We start from the raw sequence: 21,685 nt of genomic DNA on the forward strand, positions 1-21,685 counted from the left end.
CCTTCTTGAATGTGTGGTTCAAGTCTCCCGACCAATGATATGATACATACTATTAAAACAATTTTAGTTTCTAAAAAGAATTAGCACCAGTGGTCTAGTGGTAGAATAGTACCCTGCCACGGTACAGACCCGGGTTCGATTCCCGGCTGGTGCAATTGTTATTTCAGTTTTACGATATTTTGTCAATGAAACTCTCTTACAGTTTCTGACATGGATTTTGTTTTATCAAATGCTGGCTCTTGTTTTCCTGATCCGATTCCGTAGATTTTATACCATACTGCATTTTCGCTAGCATTTATTTTATCCCCCTTCACCTTTGGGTTTTTCACGTTATTGAGTTTGACATTAGAGTTGATATTGGGCCGGGCTGGGTTGGGTCGGGTCTAAGTAAAAGTTTAGGTCAATTTGTTAAGTTTAGTCTAAAAAATGAGCTTAAAAATTTGTTCAAGTCCGACTCAGATAAAAATGCTAAAATTTCGGCTTGACTCGACCCGCTCATATTAATTTTTTCAAATTAGAAAATGTCTCTAAACTAATAATAAAATTAACAATAAAACCAATGTTATACAATATCCAAAAAATAACAACAAAATAGTAGCAACATAATAGTGAAATTGTAGCAAAATCAAGATAAAACAACAAGAAAATATCATTAAAATAACAAAAAAAAATAACAGATTTTTTTTATCATTTAGTGAATTCGGGCCGAGCTCAAGCTAAAAATGTCTTACCAAAGGCTTGGCCCGTTTTTAAAACGGGCCTTATTTTTTTTGTCCAAACCCATTTTCGAGCCTATCTTTTTATTCAAACTCTTTCACTTTTCGGGTGGGCCTTTGGGCTAGGTGGCCCGGCGCAAGACTATTTGACATGTACTTTTAATATTTTGCATTTCATAGTTTTTTAATCCTTTCTTGGTGAATTTCTTTCACTTATGATAACTTTCTTATGTTTTTTCTCGGTTACTTTAACCATTATATCTTGGGGTAAGAATTTATGCAATACATTTGCCAAGTACAGGTAGTTGATATATATTGTTAATATATTATAAGTTTTTGTGAAAGATAAAACTAGGATTAATCAATTGCAACTATATAGTAGCGAAGTAATTAATGAATAATGATGGGAAGATGATTTGTTTATATTAATTTGGCATGCATTAGACAAAAGAGATTCAGGACTTTCCTTACATTTTGCAGCTCATATTCATCTCCAGGAAAAAGTCCAGTGTAGGTAGCTATAGTCACAGGAAAAAGACCCGACCCATCCCCTGCTGCCGCACACCGCACATCCATTAATATTTATTCCATTGCATTATTAACGCAAGGTAAAGATGGAGGTATGCCATTTTCTTCTTCTTAATTCGGGCATTGCGCTCTCTCTCTCTCTCTCTCTCTCTCTCTCTCTCTCTATATATATATATATATATATATATATACACGTTGAAGACTATGGTGGATAATAATTAATCCTGTTAATTGACAAAACAGCATAACAGACGCCTTATTACTAGCTGCTCTGCTTTACTGCCTTTAATTTCTCAATTCCAAGTGAGAGGCAAGGCCCAACTGTCTCAGTTCTCATTGCTTCCTCTTGTCTTGTGGTATCCACAGCATAGCACCCCCACCCCATCCTCCACAAAGTTGCCAAAAATATCACTTCTCTCTCAGAATTTATAATTAGTATAATATATTTGTACTATTTTACGTACATTTTCTTTTGTAACATTAATTATGCCAAAGAAAACAAATTTTGCTTTATTCATAGCAAACAGAAGAAGCTCATGTCATGCATGCAGGAATTAATATATAGGAAAATCCTGTATGTAGTACAAATTCTGTGAAACTAAATAAAACAAAGACACAGAAAAGTTAAGACTTGCTTGTTTTATTTTGGACAGAAGATACAAAATAGAATAGAAAATAGAAGAAGAAGAAAGTAGTAAAAGAACATTTGCATGGTTAGGTACCTGCAGTGCAGAAAAAGGGGAGCATATACCACCGGCAGTCATGGGATTTAAAGGAGGGACAAAGTTCCGCACCTCCCACCGTGGAACTGCAGCATATCAACTGGGATTTAAAGGAGGCACAAAGTTCCGCACCTCCCACCGTGGAACTGCAGCATATCAACTGGTGTGTTTTAGATCACAAATATCTAATCCCGTAGGCCTTGTCTATAGAGAAAACCCAATCATGTTATCTTTCAATGTCATCCTTTTTGCTTTAATCTTGAACATTTTGCTCTCTCGGACCATTCAATTACTTCTCAAGCCTCTCAGACAGCCTAGGTTGGTGTGTCAGTTAATTGTGAGTATCTTTATTTATTTATTTATTTATTTATATCCGAGTGTGATTGGTGATGATTAAAATGGTTTCTTCAAGGGCGGCGTCATGATGGGACCCTCTCTCCTGGCGCGGCACAAGAGCTTTACCAGTCTGGTGTTTCCCTTTACTTCTGATTTCGTTCTGGAAAACCTGGGAAGAATGGGGCTCACGTTATTTCTTTTTGTAATAGGAGTGAAAATGGATTTAGGGTTGCTAAAGCGATCAGGAAAAAAACACTTGTATATTGCCTTGGCCAGCGTCTTCGGACCTCTCTTAATAGTGAGCATTGTAGCAGTTCTAACCAGAGAATCAATGGACGAAGAGCTTGCCAGAGTTTCTTCAATCGGAGAAATTGCCTTGTCATTGTCGGTCACAACATTTCCGGTTCACTATACCATACTCGAAGAATTAAACCTGCTTTGCTCCGAGGTTGGGAATATGGCATTGTCCATAGCTTTAATTAGTGATGCAATTGGGATAAATTTCATGGTGGTTTTTGAGGCAATGAAACAAGGGGACGGTTCGGCTCAAAGTATAATTTGGTATTCAATTTCCTGTGTGGTGATGGCAGCATTCACGCCTGTCATCCGACGAGCAATGGTGTGGATTATCGAACAAACCCAAGAGGGAGAAGCAGTAGATCAGTTCTACGTGATTGCCATCTTGTTGGGATCGTTTGTGGCAGCGTTTGTGACGGACATGTTCGGTTTAGGCATCGCTAACGGCTCATTCTGGCTAGGACTGATGATGCCAGACGGCCGGCCGCTAGGGTCAACCTTGGTGCAGAAAAGCGAGACAATTATAACGGAAGTATTTATGCCTTGTTCATTTGTCTTTATGGGACTCTACACCGACTTTTATGCGATGAAGGAAGCTGGGTGGTCTGCTTTGCGCCCGCTATTTAGCTTGGTTATTTCTGGTTACTTGTCGAAATTCTTCTGCACTATGCTGGCTGCCAAGGTGGTAGGTGTGTCATGGAGAGATAGCCTTGCTATCAGCCTTATTTTGAGCTTGAGGGGTTACGTGGAGCTTGTTCTATACGTCCATTGGGTGGACAGAAATGTGCGTTGCTTGCTTGCTGCTTTGCTTTCATTTATTTATTACTAATGTAATTAGTTTCTTTCATTCGATCTTCTCCCTTTAGTTAGTTTACTTTTCTTGTTGTTTACAAGCACAGGTAATAGGTTTACCAGGTTACTCTTTGATGATATTGGGAACGATAGTTGTAGTGGGGATTCTGACACCTTTGATCAGCATTTTGTACGACCCCTCAAAGCCTTACATGCTAAAGCAGAGGAGGACCATTCAACATACCGCTCAGGGTGACCGCCTTAGGATACTAGTGTGCATCAGGGGCAAAACCAATTTGCCATCCCTTGTTAACCTGCTTCAACTCTTTCATCCTACTGTTCAGAACCCTTTCTCCCTTCACGCTTTTTACCTTGTGGAGCTCATCGGCCCTGCCAACCCTGTGTTCGTAGAGCACCAAAACCAGGAGCTTGAAGACCTCTCCGGTAGGTTCCCTGACTTGGAAATCATCCACCATGCTCTAAAGCAGTATCAAGAAGGGAGAGAAGAATGCGTAGAGCTCCATCTTTTCTCTGCCGCTACCGTTAAACCAACCATGTATCAGGATGTGTGCAAGCTTGCTTTGATAAGCAAGGCTGTTTTCATCATTTTGCCTTTGGAGAAGAAACTGGACGGCTAGATGGAGACAACGGAACAGTGGGGTGGTGAGTCTGGCTCGATTGTCACCCAAATCTTGGACAATGCACCTTGCTCCGTTGGACTTCTGGTTGAAAAGGCGGAGCGATGGCAGCTCCCCCAGATTGCTTCCTACAACTTTATTGTGCTATTCCTAGGAGGACCAGATTCTCGAGAGGCTTTGGCCTTTTCAGATAGGCTGAGTGGGAACCCCTGTGTGTCCCTAACAGTAGTAAGGTTTCTTGCTTCAAATGCAGAAGGAGATGATGAAATGCAACGGAAGCTGGACGATGGGGTGGTGACTTCCTTCTGGGTCAAGAACGAAGCAAACGAGAGGGTGAATTACAGAGAGGTGGTGATAAGAAATGGAGCAGATACAGCTTCAGCAATAGTGGGAATGGCGGCGGAGAAATATTATCATATGTGGATCGTGGGAAGGAAACAAGGGATAAATCCCAGTCTGTTGGAGGGGTTGTCAACCTGGTCTGACCACAAAGAAGATATGGGGATTCTTGGGGATTATCTCTCCTTTTCTGAAAGTGTTAACTCCGATTCGGTGTTGGTGGTGCAGAAGCAAGTTTTGACAGGCAAAGGCCCCAACTTTTTTACTCCTCCTGGTTCTATAGTGAGTTTTATGCGGCGGGGGCGCTTGTTTTGGTGACCACACCTACATACATTTATTTCTTTGCCTTTTAGTTGCTTATTGTTAACCTCCCAACACGAGCCTTCCTCCTTGTGGAAACAAGCCTTGAAACTTCACATTCAAGTTTCATCGCCTGTGATTTTTTATTTATGTTGGAATAAAATTTATTTTGATATACTCATGCTTTTTTAGTAGTAGTAGTTGACTCATCGTTCACTCTCCCACAACAAAGTCATAGCATGCATCAGTAATCTAATCTTGTAACACAAGAAAGGAACATGGATCGGAGGAGGTGCAGCGTTTGTTCATTTACTTCCTAAATATCTAGGTAACAAGTCAGGAGACCAACCTAGTGGCTAGATGTTGACGAGTATACGGCCATGCTCATGATTATCACATGAATTCTATTTCAAATAACAGGTAGCTAGTGGGTTTTGTTTTTATTGCAATTTTGTGGTGTTTTGGCTCCGTATTTTAGTATTATCTGAAAATCAATTGAAGAGGAAGTATTCTTTTTCTCGGATAATATGTGGTAGAATCACACATCTTACATTTTTCTTCTCTGATGGAAAATTAAGTCTTCATTAGCTTAGTCTCTTGAATTCCCTCACCAAGATTTCTAGCCTGATAAATTGCTTAACCTTTATTGCATCTTTGTTCTTTATTATTATTAGTGTTCTTTTTTTTGGCAGCATCATTATGAGATGTCTCTTGAGAAACTGATGCCATCTAGTTTATGTTCTGGATTGGAGTATAGATTTAAACTGTTATTGTTTGCGCTTCTAGGCTCTCTTCCCCCCCCTTCCCATTCAAAGTTTGCATTATGGAGAAGGCATATGATTCTCTAGTTGTAATGGTAAAGGATGATTGTTTCTTTAAATAATGATATAACGAATCATGGTTCCTTCCTGATAACTTTCTGTTGCTGAACTTGTGTTGTAATTCTTTCAGAATTAGTGTTCCTTTTTTCTGTTATGCCTCTTTTGCTTTACTGATTTGCTCTGCTTTGTGCCTCTGCTGCTTTGCTCTGCTTTGCTTTAGCGATTGCTAGAGTTTGAAGCTGTTGATTTAAGCTGGTATTTCTTGAGACAAATGATTTCAACTATGGCTTCTTTTCTTGTTTCAATCTTCCTTTCTTGCTTTCTTGTTTCAATCTTCCTTTCTCTCCTTGTCTTATTTTGCTCTCATTCTATTTGTTGATGAGATCCGAAGTGATCATTTCTTCTTGTATTTGGACTGGGCTTGAAAATGTTTGTTTTGTTCTTGAATTTGTTAGTATGGGATGGATTAGTTCATTCATGTAGTAGATATTTGATACAATGGTTAACACAATTGAATCAATGCACTTCACAAGATATTGATTAAAATTTTAAACCCCATTTTAATGGTAAAATATCATGGTGTCATGGAGTTGCAAATGCTGGTCCTCATCCATTGTTCAAAGTTCATAAGTTAGAAACGTCTAATGTAAATTTCTTGACCAATCAGTTCCATTGGCTAGATGGTTAGACCCATATTATTAGATCTGTTTGTTTTTAGCCTATTGTTTGTAATGTCTGTTAATGAGTTTCTTCTTATAAACTTCTTTTGATTCTTAGGCTTAGATGTGAACGACTAAAACATTTGCTTCTCCCATTTTCTTTTTCGTTTTATATGATTATTTTTAACACTTAACTTAGGTTGGAAACTTCTCTTATCACGTTACTTGTTAAGGCTAGAGGCCAAAGTTTACTTCTTGCTAATATCAACAATCTTTTACAATAAGATTTTGATGTGCTGCAACAATCTGTTAACCAATATTTTCATGATTGGCTTTTGCAAACACTGCAGCTTGTACACTGCAACAATCTGTTTACTTCTATTCCTGGAAACATGTTTTGCTTTACCATTTACTCATGCGTGGTGTATGCTGGAAGTAGGATATTGGATTTTGGGTTTCAGCTAGAATCATACAGGCTTGGTGAAAATGATGATTTCTTGATTGTAACTATTACTTGCTGATAACTTTTCTGGTTTTGCAGGCAAGAAGGTCAGTAAAGCTCCAAAAATCCAGAGGTTGGCAACTCCATTGACACTCCAGAGGAAGCTAACTAGAATTGCAGAGAAGAAGAAAAGAATTACAAAGGCCAAGGCTGAGGCAGCTGAGTACCAGAAATTGCTTGCCATGAGGTTGAAGGAGCAGAGGGAGCGCGGTTGTGAGAGTTTAGCAAAGAGGAGGTCTAAGCTCTCTGCTGCTTCTAAGCCTTCTGTTGTGGCTTAGACTGCTTTTTAAGTTTTGGTAAACAGGTTTTGCCTAGTATTAGATATTTTGAATAGTGAAGACCCAGAGTTAGCTTAGGCTTTTTTGTGAATGCTGAGTTTGGTATCCTATCTATTATGTTATTTTATGTGGTCTACACTTACTGCCTTGTGGATGTGCTCCTTTGGCATGGCAGACCTGTTTATTGTGTTTAAATTGTAGCCTTATAGTATAAATATATGTTATTATGCGTCGCACGCATGTCGTCCCCAATATTGAGTTTTCCCTCATCAAAACTCTACTCCTGATACTTGAGTGATTCTTTTTGTCCATTATTTGAGTACTTTCACTTCTGACCTCTTTTTGAGTAGGGCGAGAAAAGATAAATGATTTTTTAATCTCCTGATTGCTTCAGAGTACACAGGTTCCAGGTGGCAAAAAGCTCCTAATGTCCAGCCTTGTTAGAGTTGAATGCAACCAAAACTACTTATGTGAGGAGTGATGTGAGGAAAAACTGAATTGGAAGCTGTGAACATATCATTTAACAAGTATCCTAGCTAAGACCAATCCTGCAGTCATTGCAGCTCCAAATAAAGCATGCAACCTCACACAATAATATTTTGCCATGAAGATCATCCTTTTGTCAAGTAAGAAAGAATTTCAATCAGAATTTTCGGTTGGTTAATGTTTTATATTTGGTATATAAATATTATCCTTTTTTAAAACTTTAATTCAAATATATGTAATATTTTAATTTGTTAGGTTTATATTTTCTATGTTATGTTAATATATAATATGAGTTATATATTCAAATACATTTTAAAATAAAATAATACAAATGTTTTAAAAGCATTAATTAAAAATAAAAATAATTTTATAATAATACAATTGTGCCAATATCTAATTACAAATATTTAATTTTATATATTCTAATTAAATTTAATAAATAATTAATATTAATTACTCAAAATATTTAAAATTAATATTATATAGTAAAATATTAACAATAAGTTATAATAAATTATTTTTTATATTTTACTAAAATATCATAATATTAACTAATTTAAACGTTATTTAAATACATATTTGTTACTTTATCATATCATGTCTAAAATGAACATTTTATTTTTCAAAAGTATTTTTTGACAGAAATACCAAACACCCAAATTTTTCAAAAACACTTTTCCATAGCACTTCTTAAAAGCAATGAAGAACTTGCCTTAAATTATACACATCACATTCATGTCTAAGTAGAAAATCAAAGCCAAATAATATCTGTTGTGAATTTTGTCAAATATCACGGGAGATGAGATCATCCAGCTCGTTGTTTGCCTGAATTAGACGTAGACACGATACCAGCTATCATGTGCGTGTGCGTTAATACAAAACACTACCTTACACTCTCTAACACCGAATTGCAAAACTGTGGAAAAGGCAACTTATATTTAATATTATACGTCAATCACAAACTAAGATTCATAGGACCATCAAAACCTGCTGATGAAAAGAAAATAAAAAATAATAACAATTCAAGAACAACAGACAGGCAAACAGGAATCAAATGTCGAAACCTCGATTCCTTCAACCTCTACTCCTCCAGTAGGATCTCTCCTAACAATCCCAAGGATTTTAAAAAGAAAAAATTTAAAGAAAAAAGTTGGCTTTATCCCTCCCTCTTCACACCTGAGCTATCTGCTGCTTCAATGTTTTCAGTGACTTTATTTTTGATTCACAAATACGCCGAAATTCAGACAGTACCCTACACTGTCCGGTTACTATTTTTCTTCCCACATCAACTGGACTCCAAGACCTTAAAGCCTGGGATATTCGATCCCCAAGCTCTGTCTCATTTGGGGAAGATGCCAAAGTTTCCAAAATATTGAAAACCTTTCCAGCTCCTCCATTTCTCTTAAGAGACGACACCAAAAGGTCTATCTTATTGTCCTCTGGGATCTTAATTTGATCTTGTGACCATTTTGCAACCTCTTCTAATACGCTGCATAAACCCTGTATAGCATCCCTAACTGCATTAGATAACAATGAGATCGACTGATCTGTAGATCCACTCTTCTTCTTCTTCTTTCCCGATGGCAGGAACGTCCGGACACAAGCCTGAATTACAAGGCCATGCCACGCCAATGGTTCTGTAACCAGTTTGACCAATATAGGTAAATCACCCTGTGGAGACTGAATCAGAGGACCTATGGATCTCAACTTCCCCAAAATGTAGTTTTCCAGCAGAGAATTCACAACATGCCAACTACCAGGAGTACGTTCACCTCCTTGCTGTCCAGAATCATGAGAATTCAAGCTCCATGCATTAAAGAATACGGCAAAATTCAACCAGTCAATCACATCTGAACCAAAAACCTGTATAACTCCAAATTAATTTTGCTCAAGGTAATTAACATTATATGATACTTAAGCAGCATAGGCATCAATATATACTAGCAAATCTAGGAAAGCTGCAAACAACAACCTTTTGGTAACATCAATAAAGGCAGATAAGCATCTGCTGTACGGGTAAGAGAAAATGTTGACCATAATGTGCCCCAGATTGTGATACTTCAAGCAACATGCAAACTAGAGACAATGTAAATAAAAATTTTAAATTACCTAACATTACCTACTTCCTAAAATGTATAGACTTCAGTGGAAGAATATCTACATCTTTACATCTGTAAGACTGAAGCATTGCTTGACAAGCACAAGAATATTCACTACATGATCTCATCAATAATTAAACATATGACCCTATCAATAATTAGAATGCATGAGCATATATTAACTGAGGATACGCATACGGTCAAACAGATACCTCATAAGGCTTTAGCCCACGGGAAACTCCCACAACTACATCTATCGCATCATTTAAGGAAAATCCCATCATTTTTGCATAGCGTTCAAGCAAAGCCTTCAGTTCTGTTGAGATTTTGGGATCAGCTAGAGAACCGTTTATTTCACTGTTATCCTTGTATAAGACTGATGCACTTTGAATGGACAAATATATCATCCGAGGAAGAAGAGACTTCCTCTCAATGAATCCCCGTACATTTTCTTCCCTTTCCTTTGTCTAAATGTGATCAACAAAAAGGACACTAAAGATTAGATAACCAATCAGAAAGGCAGAAGAAGCAAGGCATAAAGCTAGGAGTTGAGGGAATTGCAGGCAGAGTTCAGTACCAAATTTTCTTTAGGACAGTAGGAAATTCCTTCAAATGGACCTGCAGCAAAAGTTTCAAAATGATTCAAGGAATATAACTGGAGGAATAGTTCCGGGGTTAAAAGGGAAGACCCAAAAAATATCAACAAGATAATGGACAATAAACCAATCAGGTATTACCATGCGGCATTGCATATACAGACCTAAAAGATAGTTTTTCTCTGTAGTTGGTGTCCACCAAGGTCGTGACTGGAAATCTTCATTGAAGGTCAGCGATTTCGACCCAATCTCATTAGAAAGCTCTATGAAGTCAGCCCCGCATTTCAAGCTCTCAAGAATGCTCTAGAAGAAGAAATCTTAATGTCATATGCATACTCCAATACAGCAAAACCTCTTACATGTTTACCACTCAAGAATTTCAGATACACTACCTCTTCTTGTTCAATGTTGTCAGCACTCTGCTTTAGTTGCAGAATTGGTGCTTCAACCCTCGCCACCAAATATTGATTGGAATGTTGCAACCGCTCTTTGAACTGAACAAATTCTATTACCTGGAGTAAAAGGATAAATATTCCCTCAGCTATATTTCCTACAAAATGTAGTAAAAGAGAAATTTTTGTCTATACTCATTGTGTAAAAGTTCATTAACTAGTTTGCAGGCATGAAGGTAGCTACAGAAGGACTTGATCAGCAGATTAAAAAGCTGAGCAGAAAGTTAGATTTACACAGAATATGTACAGAACCTGATGTTTTCTTTTAGAGAACGGAAGTAAATTGAATTTTCTACATCCTGCAGGCATAAAGTTTTTCTTTATTTTACCATGTTACTTGGCAACAGACATGTTAAATTTTTTTGTATGTCCTTTTTCCTCTGTTTATCATTTTAAATATAAAATCAATTATTAATATTTAGTATTTGCACAAGAAAAACACAAGCAAACAATTAGCATCAACTTGAACTATTCTCAGTGAGATTATTGAAAACCGAAACATTTCTATTTCCGTTTTTTGGTGGATAAAAGTCAAGGGGAAAAATGTAGATTTGAAAGCAGTACCAAAGAAGGCAAAATACATACTTTAGAGTAATTTCTATGGCGATAAGCAAGAAATGTAAGATCTGCAGATTCTCTGAAGTGATCATCCATAAACTTGAGATAATCTTTCAGCAGATTGCTTAAGTCTGCCCACAGAGGTGATGCCAACATCTGGGGCAAAATGTGATGTGAAGCAGTTTCCATCAAGATATTCTTCACATCCAATGATTTATACCTAAAAAGGAGAGAAAGGAGTAAATTTAATTACCTAGAGAAGAGGATGAGGTGCATATAGAGCATCTAGAAACATGTTAATAAATTGAATAGGTTGTTAATTACCAAGACAAAGTAATGTTTTCAGAAATAATCACACAATTTACCTTTCATATGCCAAGGGAAGAGCACCAAAGTATGAATACAAGTGCAACAATAAGATTTTGTACTGAAATGTGTATCTGCCAAAAAGAGCAGACTGAGGTTATCTCCAAGAGTCAGAACCTCTGTAGTGAAAAATTCTAGCCAAAAGTTATTTTAATATTATTAACACCCACCACAGAACATCGTCATCTCACTAACCAAGAACCAATCGGTCAAATTAAACAAACAACCAGTGATATACAATTCAAAGTAATTATTCAATAGATTCTGCAATGCCAAGGAAGAATATAAACATTTCCTGACCTTCTGATGGTTAACCCAAACTCCAAAACCATAATCGCCTCAATGAAGTAGCCAAGGTCTCTCGTGCGCCAAAATAACTAAATCCAAAATTAAATGTCTTATGTGAATATCGACCTTAGAGATATAATAACAGGAAACATTCACCCACAAAATAACGTACTTCCTTGTATCAATTCAGATGATAGCAAGAAGATGAAACATAAAAGGGAAGATATACATCTTGCTTTCTGATTAGCTTTGATACTGAGGTAATTCTAAATCTGAGAGAATATACCTCTTCAGCCTTTGAGAAATGATGTAACCATGATAATATTCTGGTACTGGGGATATAAATTAACATAGCTGAGCAGAACTGAGCTGAGCTTAGTTTTGTCTTGCTCAAGTTCAGTCGGTTAAATTTTAACAAACTCGAGTAATTATCAAGCTTTTGTTGTCAAAACTTGTACCGAAACTCAACTAGGCCAAGTTAACCGAGTTCCAAGCTGAACACGAACTTTGTTTAAGCTTCAAACACGAGTGTTGAAAATGGACCAAAAAGCAACCTTTAAAAGCCAAAAACCTCTTACATGCCAATGGAAAAGAGGCCACACCATAGCTCAAATCCCACATTGGCATAGGTTCTGCAAGGGTAAGCCAGACAAAGCTATTTATACGGAAATTTTCCTCCTAGCCTTTAGTGTCCAAATTTCTTTAACTTGTTTACCGTCAGTTTCTTCAATTCGTTTACCATCAGTTTTTTAAGCACAAAAGAAGTACAGCTAAAACAATAGTTTCTCAAACATTATGAAAGAACCCCGAGTTGTGGCCTATTGGCCAGGCGTTGACCTTCCCCGGGAATAGTTTGGGTTTGAATCACAGTTGTACCAAACAAAATTATGAAAAATCTTCAGTTGTTAAATCTACTTTCAATGATTTTAAATTTAATTGTGATTAAAATCTTGTTAATAGTCATCTTCAAAGGAATAAACAAACACTAAATGAGCTTGTTAGTGAATAAAGACAACTTAAAACACATCTGTCCACATTCATCTAGTTTAACAAATGAGCCTCACACTCATTTCTTTAACTTACTAAACAAACATACAGAGGAAACCCAGCCTATTCATGAACAGCTCTCTAAAAGGCCCAAACTAAAATTGAGCTCCACCTCAAAGACCCATGAATTTCAAGAACAGACACTTATACCTCTCTCTTTGAAGAATGAAACCATTACCACGAGATGAGACATTATTCTCCACACCTTACATCTTACATAATATGTAAGTTTTAAATTCAGAACCCTATTTATTTTAACTTTCACGGTAAACATATCAAAACATATTTCAATTATTTGTTTAACTCCACATTGTAATGTAGATCAAATGAGTTAAAACTGCACACTGGAACAAATCTGATAACAAGCAACCAAATAGTCTTTTCCTGCTCCATTAAAACATGTCCTAACATAACCTACACAATGCACTTCTAATCACTCAGATTTTTCTTTGGTGGAAAATATGGATGCACCACAAGAAGAACCAAAAGAAGAACAATTGACTGCCTACATAAGGAAAAACACAAATAGTACAAACAAAAATGGAATGAATACAAACTGTAATCTAGCAAAACAGTTTGAAAAAGAAAAGCAACAGATTGAATGGTGAGAAAAAGAGGGGGGGGGGAATCAGTGCACCTGAACCAACACATTGCAGACAATAGATAACAACTCTTCACCATGCATACTTTCTTGTGGATCCAAATCCTTGGACAGTGGAAGGTTTTTACAGTACAACTCAGCCATTTGTACAGCAGAGCCTTCAAGTTCTGCGAATGAAGAGCTGAGTTATATAATAGATCTATAATTGAATACAATCCAATAGTAGAACAAACTACAGATAAAGCAATGTAATACACCATTGCAAAATCCTCATAGAAGCTAGTAAATTAGTGATTGAACTCACCAGCCACCGGAAGGTTGAACATGCTTCCAATCAGTTCTTGTGTTTTCAAGAGTGTTATTGACTGCCCCAGGGCTCTAGTTGGCACTACTGAAAGGGAATTAGAGTTTTTCATTAACTTATCCAGAAACTCCATCTTCTTTTCAGGTGGTAACACTTGAAGAAAGGCCTCAACATCAGAAGTGAAGCAAGCAAGGTGACCAAACCTGTATCCAGTAAACAAAGGCTCTGTATAATATTAATAAAAAGTTATCATGTGTATTTACGTTACTAAGAACTGAAGGTGCAAATAACATGGAATTCACAGCATCATTATTGCAGATAATTTTTGCAACATCTAAATTCACCAAATAAACATCAGGAATAGAAAGGCACCAAAAGAGGAGCATTATCAGGTGAGCAAATCTGCAACTCTATCAAAATTGATAAACATTAAAAACCAATTAATAGAAAACCATCAGCTGGAAAAATGTCACATTAACAGACCACAATAGGATAAAGCCAAAGTTCAGGTAAAGAATTCACCAGGTACGTAAAAGACATAAAAGACCAGCAAGTACACAATAATTAGGGAAGAAGTTCAGTGAGTAATAATTGAAGGCCAAGGCATACCTTGAATAATATTGCAAAAGAGCTTCTACAAGATTATCATCATTGTTCTTTCTAAACAGGCATTTCCTCCTCTCAATTTCAAGATGTGACAAGTATGGATTTCTTAAAGAATCATTACTAGCTTCTGCTTGTAACTTTTGTACAAATGCTGATGCATTTTCCACACAAGAATCGAACTGCAGATTGACCAGATTGAATTTTAAATAAATTACTGTTGTGTAAAATTACATGAGATCTACCAAGGTATAAAATCTAGCAAGTAATATTCAAAAGTTTATTAATATACCACTTCATCTGTCAAGTGTGTAAGCTTGCATTCCACATATTTCGGGGGATTAATTGGCGTATTGATGGTTTCACTGGCCCAACTGCTCTCGTCCTCAAATAAACAGCCTAGATAATGTAGGAAAGCCTCCCAATCATCCCCACTGTCAGTTCACAACAAAAAGAAAGAAAAACCAGACCGTTAAAGATGGTATGTTCAGGATTAAAATTCAATTTGGAACCCAACTGCATGCTAGTAAACTGCCATAGTTACACATGCAAAGTTTTTCTGTAACATCCATAAGCATACCATAGTTCTAAGATTTTCTGATATACATTGGCAGCAGCAGCATAGTCACCTGCCCGAGCAAGAAGCTTCCCCTGTCAACTTAAAGTCAAAGAACATAATTTGATAAGAAAAGAAAAGCAGAAAGACAACTCATGAAAATAATGTTCAATATTACACATCAGAATGAATTTTGTATAGACGACATCCATGTGCAAAAGATATTTCCAATATCAACATTTATATACTCTTAACAAGTGAGGAATATAAGCTTCAGAAAATACCTGTATCCGTAGCTTATCAACTTCAATCATCAGGAGGGATCCTAGTTTCCCCCCAAGAATATCCAAAGCATCACCATATTTAGCTTGTTGCTCCAATATTGAAAAGTAGACTATAAGAGCTGCATAGATGTAGGATAGGATATATGTAAATGAGAATCAATGAGTGAATCTGTGGGTTGCCTACAAAGGCAAAGAGATAGAATCAAAATTGTACCTTCAGGCTCGTGCAAACCATGGGAAGCAACATGCTTCTTGAGCAAACCCTCAGCTAAGAGTAACAACTTCTCTCCACCATTGCCACAAAGGACCTGACAGAAGTTCAGACCCCAAAAAGTAAGCAGGTAAAGTAGACATATTCTACATTATAATTAGCACTGAAGCATCTATATCACTCTTGTAGAGAGCATCCCAGCATAAGGTTCCATGGAACAATCAAGTGTACTATAAATTCCATCTAAAACGAGGATAAACCAAGCAAGTCTTATTGCAGTTTGACACCTATTAGCCATGCACATGTCTGGCTTTCTTTTTATGAATGATAAAAGAAAATTAATATCTTACAATCTTCATATTTCTTTGGAATAAATGTTAATCAATAGTCTTCCATTGTTCTACAAACAAGTGGAACAAAAACATAGATCTTTTTTGATGCACCAAAACAACCTTATCAAACTGATTTGGAATTTGAATTGAAACTGAAGAAATAGAATTTCGTAAAGCTTTTGAAAACATATAAATAAAATCAGTAGCACCTTGATGCTCAACACCAACTTAGAACTTTCAGCACATATTTATATTTCCCAAAAGCCCGGACAAAGCTATGTATTTTGTAGCAATTGGCAACTCGAGAGGTAAATTCATTGCCATAAACTGACATCATTCTTAAAACCTCTTTACAGAAAGGCTGCAGCATTTTCAAACCTGAAACCAGATCGGACTGTTGAGCCAGTGCAACCATCAACAGGTTCGATCCGATCTTGGGTATGGTGACAGCAAGTTTTTGGAGTAACCCAACTGCATATAAAATATTCTTTCAAGATGGTTTTTGAATTGAATAGATTATTTTTCAGTATTTTAATTTTTCACACTGTTCAGTCATGGCCACCTCTAGCAAAAACACAGAAAATCTTCAGTCAAGACCAACCGAGAAGAGATGGCAGTTTGTATTCAATTCTAAACATGGAAAATGTTCATATTCCGTGGTAGATTGTTAGTTCCGAAGCGCCTGCTTGTTACAACCTTTTTGTTCTATTTATGAAAATTGCACTTTTTTTTTTTTTTTTGCTATAACCAATACCAATTGGTAACATGTTTGACAAATTAGAGGGGAAAAATAAGCAGCTAAGGGAACGAGCATAACCTGCAACTGGATGCTACAAACAGCCCAGAGCAAAAACCTTTCTTCACCAACGAGCTTGTACATTTTGATGGCTGTCTGGCAGAAAATAAAACCGGAATAAGTAACACCAGTAATAGTTCATCGTTCATAACGAGAAATGTCCGTCAAAAATCCCTACAGTTATTTTCTTTTATAGAAAAGAAGGGGGGAGGGGGGGCACGAACCTGTTGCTGCTTTACAAACGAATATTCCCGAACATAACAGTTGAAAAGCCCCATCATCAGCTCTAAATTGTTTGGGAATTTCCCGCAAGCATGCTCGTAACAGCTAGTAGCCAACTCCACTGATAATTATAAGAAATATCATAAGACAAGATACCTATCGACAATTAAAAAACTACGGAGAAAAGGGAAAATAATGAATCAATCAGCTTAGTAAAAAAAAAGAAAGAAAAGAGAAACTAACGGTGGTCGAGTCGTTGAAAAACAATTTGCAGAGTACTAAGAGTAAGATCATCCATTAACAAGGACTCATTCTTATATAAAAGCTCTTTCGCATTTAAACAAACAGATAATGCTTCGTCGGGTTTTCCCATCCTTTCCAAAATCAAAGCCTTGAGAGCCTGCAAATAACCAAATCCGAAAAACAAGAATGGTCATATAAGCATAAAAAATATCGTACTTGGAAAGAAAATGCTTAAGTCGAAAAAAGGACATACAAGAGCGTACGGAGAATGGGGATGTTTGGAAAGGAGAGTGGTGGTGAGTTTGAGAGCATTTTTGAACTGTCGAGAATCTATGGCGTCCCAAATGGGTCGAACCCGACGCTCCGGAATTCCACCAGCTAAACCTAACTTGGAAGCCATTTTCTGCTTAATTTCTGGTTTGGAGTCTCAGGATTGCAACCAAATATTGGATACCTGGCTTTGTACTGTTGCCAGCAAGCAAGCAACCATATAACGAAGGATATTGAAGTGAGAATGTAAGATATGGAAACCTAATCAGCGTGTTTGGATGCAAGTTTAACAGGTTTGGTTTTTACCTTTTACCAGATCTGATCGACTCAAGTCTCTTAGTCTTTGCCTTTTTGGAGTTTGGACTCCGCATTTTACGTTTCTTTTAGCCGTCTAGGCTCAGAGTTAAACCCAGTAGCCCCACTCATACCTAACCCAACCCGACCCAAAACAGTTTTACCTTTTTTGGGCCACATGTACCCGTTCTCTCTATCTTCTCCCCGCGCCGAGAAGGAGCCTCCCACCACCGCAAGAATAACTTCCACCCCAGCTATCAGAGGGCCACCTCATCAATCTCCGGTAAGCCGCACCACCCGTTGTCCCTGTCGACTCGGATCCTTTACTCTTCCGTCCACTCAATTGTAACCCTAACGCATCTGATAACAACTACATCGATTGCGTTGATGTCATCTTCACTCCCTTCAATGGGAACTCTGTCAACGACATCAATGGCCTTGATACGCCTTCTCAGAATCCAGAATCTTCATTGACATTCTGGACATCTCCATCGTCCGGCTCAGATTACATCAAAATCACGGTTTCCCACCCCACAAGTGAGCAAGAGACCGCGCATACACTCGTGCCTGGAGGTAAAACTTATTACACTTATTTAATTACGGCGAGAACGGATATATCCAGAATTCGGTTCCTCTGAATTTAGTGTCAGAAGAAGGTTTAGGGATGTAGTTTCGTTATCCGATTGGTTAGTGTGGATATTTTATTCCTCCAAGGCCGGATAATAATGTGGTGGAATCTCGGGTGATGCAGAAGCAACAATTCGTGGAGCAAAGAAGGGTTGCATTGGGAAAATATTTTAGGTTTCTGGCGGAGCATCCGGTGATTAGATTAAGCAATTGTTGGTGGAAGGGAAGCTTCCAATTCCAACGATCACTGATGTGGCTTCACGTTTGCTTGATGGTGCTGTCAAATTATTGAAGCAGTTAATTGGCGAAAGTATCTCACTGGTGACGCCACACTAGGTGGTGCAGGCTGCAAAAGGCGGGAGGGATTTGATGAGTTTGTTTAAGGAATTGAGACAGTGTGTTGAAAATGATTGAGGTGGTTCCGAAACGCATGAAGTGGAGCAGGACAAGCTGTTTATGGAGAAGAAAGAGTGGATTCATGATCTTGAGCTGCAACTCAACAGGTAATCTTATTGGTGCTCAGGAGTTTTGACATGTACATCTGAATCTTGTATGATAAGTTTTTGATGATTGTGATGTTAATTTTCCTATAGGCCGAGGCACAGGAAGACAATGGGAGAATTAGGATCTGCAGGGGAGGAGGCTACATTCAATTCTCAACAAGTACGAGCTGCTGACTTGAAGCCAAAACCAGCCGATTTTATAGAGAATTAAATGCACAGACCGTTGAGCAATTGGTAATGTCACCTCATTTTACTCTTTAAACTTAAGGCATGGGATATTCATTTGTTGGCAGTTTATTTTAAACGAAAATATCTCTGATTAACTTGTTTTGGGGTACTGCTGCAGTGCCTATCCATTTGTGAACTTGTTTGATTGAAATGCCAAATATCCTATCCCTGAAAACTTATTTGGTAAAACTTTCTGTGTGAAACCTTCATCACTTGCTGGACTTAACTAATCAGCCCTGTTTTGTCTTCGCATTAAAAACCAACGTAGATGTATTTGTTTTCAGTTTCATGGCCGTACTTACTTTTGGTTAACATACGCCATAAGTCACTGTACTCTTAGAAAATTAGGAATTTAGTCCCTATACTTTTATTTCTATTTCTATGAATTTTCAAATTTCAAAATAAAAAAATTAAGGTTAAGATTATTTTGTTGGTTAAATTTTGAGGATGGTCCTTGTACTTATTGATTTGTGCGGATTTAGTCCCTTTACTTTTATGTGCTCAAAATTGGTCCCTCTACTTTTCAATTTGCTCATTTTTAGTCCCTCCATTTACTTCCTCCAATAACTCTGTTAAAAAATTAGGTACAGTCTCAAATTTAGCCCCTCAACCTTTACAACTTTTGTCAATTTGACCCCTACTTTAATTATTTTTGTTTTAATTATTAAAATTTTAAAAATTTATAGAAAATTAAAAGAAAACGCTGAAACTTAATATTAATCATCACTAGATTAGAGATCATTATTTAATTAATTATGAGTTTATTCTTATGCAATTGAAAAACTAATTTTCTTAATAATAAATTTTGAAAAAAAAATTCTCTTTCAACTTTTCCTACTTTCTTTTTTCATATTCCCTCAACTCTCATGGCTTTCCCTAGTAATTGAAACTATCAAACAAAACATTCACTCTCTTTTTCTTTTTCTTTTTTTAAATCGAGACCCCGGAAGAAGAAAGGAAAGAAAGTCTTCATGTCTCTTTTTTGCATGGTTTTCGTTGATTTTCCAGATACCTACAACCTTCTTTGGTGCGAGGGTCTTGAAACCTGACAAAGCACCACTTTCATTGAAGATTGTTCTCCAATTTTTGTGAAAAATGGTTTTTTTTAATTATTGTTTCTGATTTTTGAAAAAAAATTCAAGAAATTTGCTACAAATATTTTTTTATGCTCAATGAAATATCGACATACAAACCAAAAGGGGGGAATGTATTAATTGTTTGTCTCGCTCCTCTTTCATAAACCAGTTTCAAAATCTGTTTTAAAATCAAAATTCTCATCCAAATCTAAATCATACTTCAATTTTGACTTCTGATTTTTTTTTTCATTTTTGTTTATTTTTTCTTATTTTTTGTGATTTATCTTGCTATTTTATTTTAAAATATGTAAAATAATCACCTAAGTGATATCCTATTAATTTTAAAATAAACCCTAATTTAATATTAATCTAACATTAATTTCTAATGTTAATCTAATATTTATCCTAATATTGTTGTCGACACTAAGAAAAAAACAAGATAAAAAAACAAAAATCTATCTTGTCGCCTAATCAAACTTTAAAAATAAACCTAAAATATATATTTCAAATTTCAATTAGGTATTAATTTGTTTTCATGTTAAAAACACGCTAAGTAAGAATGTGGATTCAGATATTTCACTAAAATAATTTAATAGTGTTATTGTAAGTGACTCAAGTTGTTAATAATTACTGTTCAATGATGTTATTTTATTAAATTAAATGTTTATGATCTATATGAAAGTTGAGATTAAGTTCAATGATTTATAATGTAAATTATCTAATGTGCCACCTTATATCCAACCTAATTAGAGGATTTGAATGTCACATTTAAATGTTGAAACAACCTTTCGGTAGCATTTTTGCTTATTTTACATAAAACGCATTGCAAAATTTATATTTCACAATATATCGATATTCAAATCATCTGTTAAATCAATTCCCAACACTTTGATATTCAAACATACCGCAAACTAAACATATTACATTAAAACCATTTAATTAACTAATAATATTATAATTACAGCAGCCAAAAGTTATTTTATTTTATGTCACAAATATATATCTATAGTCAAATGAATTTACTAAAACCAAGTACATGCCAACTTGAAACAAAACAAAATATACGAATTTTGTTGAGTCTAGGATTTGTTAGTTGGATACTAACAACTCTAAGTACAAAATCTCAAAATACACCTAGCCTGCATATAAAAACAAGATCATTCAATGAGTATTAATTTCAGATGGTATTTCTATAACTTATTCAATATAGCATGAAATTTAAATAATTGGACATTTGGACTCGGTTGATTTGTTTTTTCCTTAGACCAATTTAAGTATATTTTATAGCAAAGTTTACCCAATACATTAATATACACATGTATCCCAAACAAACCAAATGTGATGTTTTAACTAACCAATCTATTTTAACGAACTTATTAACCCTTTATGCTAACGGTGTATGCAACCTTATTCGATTTTGTCTCATTTTGTCATATTGCTTTACATTACCAATTTGAATCAAACCATTCTTCCTATTCAATATTGATCTCAACAACAACTCTTCTGTTGGATGCGATTTTATATAAGACATGGCATGATTCATCTCATGTTCGAGCCAAATGCTCAATTTTACTAAATTATACTATTTCAAATTTTTATACAAGTTAACTCTCTATCACTTTAACCTATTTTGTTAGATGGATACCAAGTGAGTTTTTTTTTTATAATTTCAAAATGTCACACCAACGAATTTAATAAAAAAAATTAACAATGTT

The 21,685-nt window shown here is 36.1% G+C and overlaps 2 protein-coding genes, 1 non-coding gene and 2 pseudogenes across 4 annotated transcripts; 4 read left to right on the top strand and 1 right to left on the bottom strand.

The window, feature by feature from the left end:
- The first annotated feature begins 83 nt into the window (after positions 1–83).
- TRNAG-GCC (transfer RNA glycine (anticodon GCC)) lies at positions 84–154 on the top strand. Its single transcript has one exon. It is a non-coding gene; the product is annotated as a tRNA-Gly (tRNA).
- Positions 155–1,939: 1,785 nt separating this feature from the next.
- Positions 1,940–7,237, top strand: LOC105768360 (cation/H(+) antiporter 24-like; annotated as a pseudogene).
- LOC128041348 (40S ribosomal protein S6-like) lies at positions 6,074–6,928 on the top strand. The gene is made up of 3 exons (XM_052631583.1): positions 6,074–6,091; positions 6,499–6,628; positions 6,690–6,928. The coding sequence occupies exons 1-3, from the start codon at positions 6,074–6,076 to the stop codon at positions 6,926–6,928; spliced, it is 387 nt and encodes a 128-aa protein (XP_052487543.1).
- A 1,085-nt stretch (positions 7,238–8,322) lies between the features above and the next one.
- On the bottom strand, positions 8,323–17,824 carry LOC105768359 (N-terminal acetyltransferase B complex auxiliary subunit NAA25). 2 transcript variants are annotated; one of them, XM_012588250.2, is made up of 20 exons: positions 17,549–17,824; positions 17,226–17,437; positions 16,973–17,129; positions 16,732–16,850; positions 16,529–16,603; positions 15,383–15,476; positions 15,169–15,287; positions 14,909–14,979; positions 14,621–14,762; positions 14,335–14,510; positions 13,726–13,928; positions 13,458–13,588; positions 11,786–11,862; positions 11,485–11,559; positions 11,147–11,339; positions 10,502–10,621; positions 10,274–10,412; positions 10,091–10,131; positions 9,726–9,980; positions 8,323–9,277 (listed from the first exon to the last, which is right to left on the bottom strand). In XM_012588250.2, exons 2-20 carry the CDS (start codon positions 17,370–17,372, stop codon positions 8,585–8,587), a joined length of 3,027 nt encoding a protein of 1,008 aa, XP_012443704.1. In that variant the 5' UTR covers positions 17,373–17,437; positions 17,549–17,824; the 3' UTR covers positions 8,323–8,584. The 2 variants fall into 2 exon arrangements, with proteins under 2 accessions (XP_012443704.1, XP_012443707.1); XM_012588253.2 differs by lacking the exons at positions 16,973–17,129; positions 17,226–17,437; positions 17,549–17,824 and having other exon boundaries at positions 16,529–16,599.
- On the top strand, positions 17,824–19,986 carry LOC105768361 (sorting nexin 2A-like; annotated as a pseudogene).
- The last annotated feature ends 1,699 nt before the right edge of the window (positions 19,987–21,685 follow it).

This window comes from Gossypium raimondii, chromosome 5 (assembly GCF_025698545.1).
Source record: "Gossypium raimondii isolate GPD5lz chromosome 5, ASM2569854v1, whole genome shotgun sequence".
Taxonomy (NCBI): Eukaryota; Viridiplantae; Streptophyta; class Magnoliopsida; order Malvales; family Malvaceae; genus Gossypium; species Gossypium raimondii.